This window comes from Barbatula barbatula (genome assembly GCF_947034865.1).
Source record: "Barbatula barbatula genome assembly, chromosome: 19".
Classification (NCBI taxonomy): Eukaryota; Metazoa; Chordata; class Actinopteri; order Cypriniformes; family Nemacheilidae; genus Barbatula; species Barbatula barbatula.
This window is the reverse complement of record NC_136782.1, coordinates 21,139,805-21,147,011: the sequence shown is the minus strand read 5'-3', so window position 1 is coordinate 21,147,011 and position 7,207 is coordinate 21,139,805. Positions and strand designations below refer to the sequence as shown.

At 36.7% G+C, this 7,207-nt stretch overlaps 1 protein-coding gene across 1 annotated transcript in view; it reads right to left on the bottom strand.

Annotated features, from left to right (window-relative positions):
- Positions 1 to 3,755: 3,755 nt before the first annotated feature.
- The window catches only part of urb1 (URB1 ribosome biogenesis homolog), a 31,613-nt gene continuing 28,161 nt past the window's right edge, over positions 3,756 to 7,207 (bottom strand). Inside the window, exons 40-41 of the mRNA XM_079481253.1 lie at positions 6,559 to 7,146; positions 3,756 to 5,047 (exon numbers count right to left, since the gene is read on the bottom strand). Of these exons, the coding sequence (XP_079337379.1) occupies positions 4,863 to 5,047; positions 6,559 to 7,146 (773 nt within the window). The 3' untranslated portion in view covers positions 3,756 to 4,862. The remainder of the gene's footprint in view (positions 5,048 to 6,558; positions 7,147 to 7,207) is intronic.

The window sequence follows — 7,207 nt, the reverse complement described above, 5'->3', positions numbered from 1 at the left end:
CACACATTGACACAGTAAAAGGACAGACAGGTAAATAACACGGGCATGACACAAACGTCTGGCCAAACTAACCACACACCTTACCAACTAAGTGACAAGTAAGGATATTCATCTCTCTGTTACACAAAGACACTCACAAACTGAAGTCAGACAAAAGAAGACTGTTATCATCATTTATGTAATGCGGTCTGATTTTCTGGTGTCACATATTTTGAAAGAAGGACGGTTTGTTGTGAAATACGTGTGTAGTTGAAATAGAAGTCATATGTCATCCAGAGTTGTTTGGACGAAGGGTAGCCTAAAGGTTAAGAGATGAATATTCTGTCAAAACATCAGTGTCCTCCCTTTACCAAAACAGAGAGAGCTGCACTTTTTGGTAACACTTAAGGTACCCTTTATGAAGCATTTATAAATGTGTTCATTAATGATTTATCAGTCATTATGAAGCAGTTATAACTGCATGACTAAAGAGGGGGATTCTAACGAAAATACCTGGCAAATAGTGAGCAGGTATAAGAAAATGTCTGACAGCCTATATTACAAACACCATCATAATAATGAATCTGCTTTGGAGTCAAATAAATGAGAAAAATACATTTATAACGCATTTATAACATGCCAGTTAAACATGGCTCAATATTTGGCAGGTATTTAGTTAGAATCCCTCTTTTTATTCATGCAGTTATAACTGCTTCATAATGCATTTGTAAACGATTTAACATTAATGAACACATTTATAAAGGGAACCTTAATGTAAAGTGTTATCCACCTTTTTATTGTTGTCTATATACTATGCAAAGCTAATTGATGCACCGCTCACGTTATCAGACGAATCCCAATGTCCTGTGAAGATGAACCCTGTCGTAAGGGAGAATCATTTTAATGTGCATTTCTACATGCAGCTTCAAGCAAACGTCTTGTAAATGCATAACTTCTTAAGACACTTTGGAGATTTTCAGTTGCATCAATGCAGATCTTTTTGTTCGCTTTCCATGTCCCAAACCCAAAAAATTGAAACAAATTGCGATTAAACATATTTCCGTAATTTTATATTGTACAACCGAAAAAAAAGTGCATAAATTAGAATGCATCCTCAATGCGCTCTGACAGCGTTCGCGGTGGTGTTTTTATGGCTCCCCCTGGTGGAACAGAACGACAGAGAAACGACTAGTTGATTTTAAAGACAAGCTGAATATTTTCTGGTTAAAGATTTAAATAAAGTACATAAAAGTCTCATTACCCTTCACCGATTCACATAATATAATCGCTTATCATCGGACGATTTTGCAAGAAATGTCCGTTTGACTTTACCCATTTACGAAAATAAACCATCTTAACTAGGTTAAAACCAAAAAATGGTTAGCAAACAATAGCAATGCTTATGAAAACCATGTTGTTTAAGAACCATAGTAAACATTGTTTTGCATAAAGTCATCAATACACCAAAAAAAACATGGTTACTACAATTGTACCACAACAAAACAACGGTTCATGTTCGTAATGGCTAAATATACACTACAAAATTTTTGCTCAGATTTTGCTCAGATTTTCAGTCTGGACTAGAAAGTGTTTCACAAGTGTATGATGTCTATCTTAAAACAATCCGTTCAGATTATAAATCCGAGTGTATTCCAGCCATAAGGGTGTAAGTACACGAGGAAGGCATATTTGCAATTATATATATTTCATGTAGGCTTCATTGTTCAGAAGCCTGAAGACAATAAGTAAGGATCTATTTTTTAATCTCAGTCCGTTATCAATATTGCATTTAAATCATAATTTGCACCAACATGCTGATTACCTCTGAAAATGCATCATACTTGTGATCATTCCCTCATCTTCTACTGTTTATTTACACCAAACACCATTTGTGAGAACCAACACAGACCTGCGAGCTCTCATACACGAACCAAAGCCAAGGACACCAGACTCTAACAGAGGACACTGACTGGCTCCAGGGGTGTAATCCAGAAAGCAGAGTTAAATTACCGTCAGATAAACCCTGAACACAAACCTTGCTTACTGTCGGTTCCAGAACACGTTTGAAGGGAACGTTTAATAAACCTTCAGAGTTATCGCCGCTCAACAACATGAAGACATTGATGATGGATCACAGATTTCACGACACACCGTAACGGTTAAGAAGCTTAAAGTGAAACGTTATAAATCAGGATTTCTTGTTCAAAAGATTTATATCGGTGTATAAAAACATAAATATTGTAATTTAATTTATACGTTTATAAAACAATAAACGCTATTAAATATAAGGATAGTTTAGATTTATATAGGCTACTATGTATAGGAAAGACATTTCAAATATACATTCATCATGGCCATCTCGGTTAGATTTGTTAACCGTTATTTGACCATGTGTATGATTTTCCGTGGATTTGACAGACATGTATTTAATGACAGTGTGTGTTTGTGTATTGAAGCTCTAATTTGTTCCTCAACAAACTACTTTTATTTGTTTTTGTGAAAACAGTCTTTCCAAAGATTTATTTGGAGCAGTCATATTAATGGAGACGACTTTAAATGTAGAAACTGCTTCAGTCGTCATAATAAAAACAATCTTGTTTACACGTCAGAACACATGATCATTCATTTGCATTAGAGGATGGAGGTCCGCTGTGAGAAACGTAGAGAATGAAACGTTCCATATGTCCAATACGTCATGCGATATATCCATTTTCATTTTTTGGTTCGACTTTGTTAGCTAAATGTCCAGATGTTAAGAGATGGAAACGGCCTATCCTGAAAGCCTTATTGTAATTTGGAGAAAGGCCTTTCAATACTAAACTGTAGGAGGAGGCTGAGTATCAGAAAGACATTTTTAAGGAATACAGAATAAAGTCGTTTGATGTATTTTATTATGTATAAGGATTTAACGTTATAATAAGAATTTCAATATGTTGATGGTATGCCTGGGGGTCACCTATAATAAAGCCTTGGGAATCAAACACACCACCTTTGAGTTTTAAGTCTGGCTTTCTAACCATCAACTATCCTTGACCCAATGCATCAGATATTGCCCAACAAGTGGACAAGACTGATGATATGCAATTGCTCTGCGGTGAATATACGTCACACTGCACATGTGAAACGTTTGGGTTGTACTGATGCTTTCAGGAAAGGGGCTGTGGCTTATATGTGGCCGGTCTTTGTGTCGATTGAAGCGGTCTGTACTGTCACAGAAGACGATGAAGAACTCGACGAGGACATCAGAATATGAATGGGGATACGAGTACTACGATGACTATCTAGATCCAGTCTTAGTGAACGCTAGTACACTGACGTACAATCGATGTGAGCTTCTCTTCAGTCCACCGAGGATTGTAAACTCATATTTAATCATCGTTCCATTTATGACAACTAACGCCATTTAAAATATATATTTCAGATTCAATTGTCCTCATTTTCTGGATCCTTCTGGCAGCATTCATCGGATTATTCTTTATTATTTTGCTACACATTTCACGCTTCGGGCAGCTTTTGAGGTCAGTGTGATTTCATCTCATTCCTTACGATAAATCCGCTTTCATTTTGATTCATAATCAAGTATTCACACTACTAACAGCGACACCGAAAGTATTGGGATACTTCAGCGACACTTGAAAATCTTTGCATTATTTAGAATAATGCCTAAACTATTTATTTTGTTAACGTACGTGTGCTCATAGTCTTTACACAAAACATTCATATTTTTGAGCTTGCTTGTTACCAATTTAAAATAAAAACAAAACGTATTTGAGTATGTGGTTGTCAAACATTAGCAAAAGTTTAATATGTGTTCTTGAAAGACAAAAATCTGAAATGAAACTTAGGTAGAAGGTCAAGCTTTTTTTCACAGAAGTCACTTGGTTCGATTCTTTCATTATTTACTCACTCATGTCATTTCAAACCTGCTGCGGAGCTAAAAAGATTTCTTGAACCAAACCCCACTGACTTCCATGGTATGAACTCAAAACCACAGAGACAAATTTGTGCTTTCCATTAAAGAGTCCTGCTCAGGTTTAGAAGCGCATGAGGGTGAATAAATGATGACAGAAAGTTCAGCCCAAAATAATCAATCTCTTTAAGGATGCTTTGATCGGCTGCCTATTTGAGTAGTCAGGGCACATTGAGACGCTTTCTAAAAATGAACACAGTACAAAGCAAAACCGCTCTGTTTCTAGTGAAATTTGGCTGTAGGGACTGTGATTTAATGTCGCCGGTTGTTTCAGTTTGTTAGTTTATAAAAAACAAGTGACCTAGTCAGTGCCTGAAAGTCAAATGCACAATAAACTGAGCGGATTAAAACATTCTCAGCTGATAAAATGTGTGGACGACCTTTTGCATGTCTTTGAAACACTAAACCGTAATATTACTTATAACTACTACTAATACTAACACTAATGTAATTTCTTTTTGTTGTTTGTGTAGGGGCCCTGGAGTCAAAAAGTCTGGCGTGCCACTTATGAAAGATTATGAATCTCCGAGAACAGAATAAAAAAAAAAATCAATGTTTAAAGCGTCATGGAATCGCCGTCAGCAAACTATATGACGTATAATAAACAATGATATCTCAACGAACGTGTCCGTTCAAATGTTTTAAATGTCGCTCTTCACGGTCTACACGTAATGCAGGTTTTATAAATATAGATTGTTTACTCAACGTATATGTGATACTATGATCTACTATAATAATGGCGGCTATTCAAAATGTGTTAGTCTAAACCCGGATCTAGGGCAAAATGTAATAAAACACAAAACATTTGTTTCACTTTGGTAAAAATTTAAACAATTACTCGGAACATAACAGATTCATTCAACTTTCCCCCGCACAACTATGCAAAAGAATCTCATAAATGAGCCGAGCGAAGTTATGAGTTTACAGCAGACAATATTTGTTTACACATGTGACGTACATGTGATTTGGATATTTTAACGCTTGTCCTGTTGTCTCGGCACAGCAGTCTGGCGTGGGTCAGGAGGAGCCCGGGGGACTGAGATCCGCTCCACATCTCATAGATGTACAAGGAGAGCAACTTTAACCCGCTTTCTGTTCCTGAAACAATCACACAACACAAATAGATGGTAAACTGCATCAGTGAGAAGAAAAAAACATCGCCATTCTTTTTTGAAAGTACTGAATAAATACATCACTTCTGAAAACTGGAAATACAATACAACATCTAAAACTTTTTTTAAATCTAGTTTTCCAAATAGTAGCGCTGGGTAAAAAAATACAGATTATTCAAATTTAATCTTTAATTTAATTGAAACAACTTTGCATTTGTTTTTTAATTGCATAACCTTATATGCTTTGCTTATAGTCAATGTTTTCTTGTACAGCTGCTTTGTAACAATGGAAATTGTAAAAAGCGCTATATAAATAAAGCTGACTTGACTTGAAACAATATCCCCGAAGCGATTCTTAACGCACATGTCTCCAAGAATATTATCTGTACTTCGCCTCTTGTCCAGAGGTCGGCGCCATTATTCGTTGAAGTTTGAAATTGAATTTCAAGTTGTTCATGATTTCACGGTTTAATTTTCTACATTAATGTTTGGATATTAAAACGAATTCAAAACAATTGTGTGGGCTATACTATTGTCTGAATGTGTATTTCAGTTATTTAGCCGAGTAGGGGGGTTTCAGTTATATATATTTAAATATTGATTCCATGTCTGCAAAACTAATATTTTAAAAGAAAAGCTGATAACTAATCGATATTAAATCGCCAAAATGGTCTCAAGACCAGGCCCTTCCAAATAGATATTCAATAATACATAATAAAGCAGTAAAAAGCATTCGGGAGACTGTCATTGAGCACATTTTAAAGTTATGTGAATAATTCAACAGACCCGCTTATCTGAATTGTTTTGATGTTTAGACGCACATCAAGTTTTTTTCAATAACCAGCTGTGTATAAGGGGTTGAATAAAAGTACCACAGGCTTCCAGTATGAATGAAACAGACAAGAGTGACTAGACAATAAAAGCCTACACTTTTTATAACTTCTGACAAATTTGACTAAACTACTGTCCCCAAGATGTTGATAGCAACCCATGTTTTATACATTTTAATATTTAAACATGCAAGTGCTATTAAAAAAACATTAAGTAGACAAAAGTGACATTTTCAAACCCATTTTTTGTAATATATAATATATGTAGATCTTGAAAGCTTTCTTTCACTCAAGATGTGCTTCTTCAGGGAGATGTTAAAGCTTTCCTTTTTCGACTTTAAAGTCCCAGTGAAATTTAAAGTCCCAGTGAAATTAAAAATTAAAATGTTTATTGTAAATAGTTAATGGAAGTGGGTCATTCTCTTTGTTAAAATCGTGCGCCCTCATAAACTCTGCACTTCAGTCCTGTAGTGACTATCCATCTTCATTGACGCATGTCATACGGCTTGGGCGGAGCATCCGTTATACCCTCCCCTTCAACCGCCAATCTGCTACCAGTTCCATTTAGCAATGCGCTGCCCAAGGGGACGCTTATACAATGACACTAGTAACAAACAATTGCGCTCATCAACCACATGGGGTATTTTTACTGTGGTGGGCATCTTACCTGTTTTGGCGTCGTCATCGACATCTGAAGTCAAGCACGTGCTTATCACCGTCTGATGGAAGTCACTCACAGAATCCCAGTTTGCCTCAAGCATCTGAATCATGATGGCAGAGAAGAGTTGTAGGGTATCCGCTTGCTCTTGGGCTGTGTGCTCACATGTCTGGTGATACAGTTTGAGGAAGTCCTTTCTTGTGCTTTCATCACTTAAAGCATCTAGGATATCTGCGCGGGGCAGTATGATCCTCTGCATCCATTTTAAAACAGCTAAGGTATCGCTGTCCTCATACGGGCTTTCTGTCAATGTCTTAAGGGCCCACTTGACTATTAAACATGCAGCGGCATCATCGAGATCGCTAGCGTCGGGTTTGTTTGTGGTTAGGCTTTCAGACTCGGCACATGAACGCTCTTGCGGTTCCCAGTGTATGATGATGTTTCTAAGCAGAGGTTTACAATCCTCCAACAAAGTTTGCTCCAGTTTATCACTCCGTCCATCTTCAGTGTCGTCCTGTTTTTCAGTTCGGAAAGGAGCGTGCTTTGCAAAGTGACTTTTTCCTTGACCTTTCTCCCCTCTCTTTCCTTGACCAGAGCCTGCATATACAAATGAAATGTTTGGTTAGAAAACCTTTAGCGTATCAAAACATGTGATTCG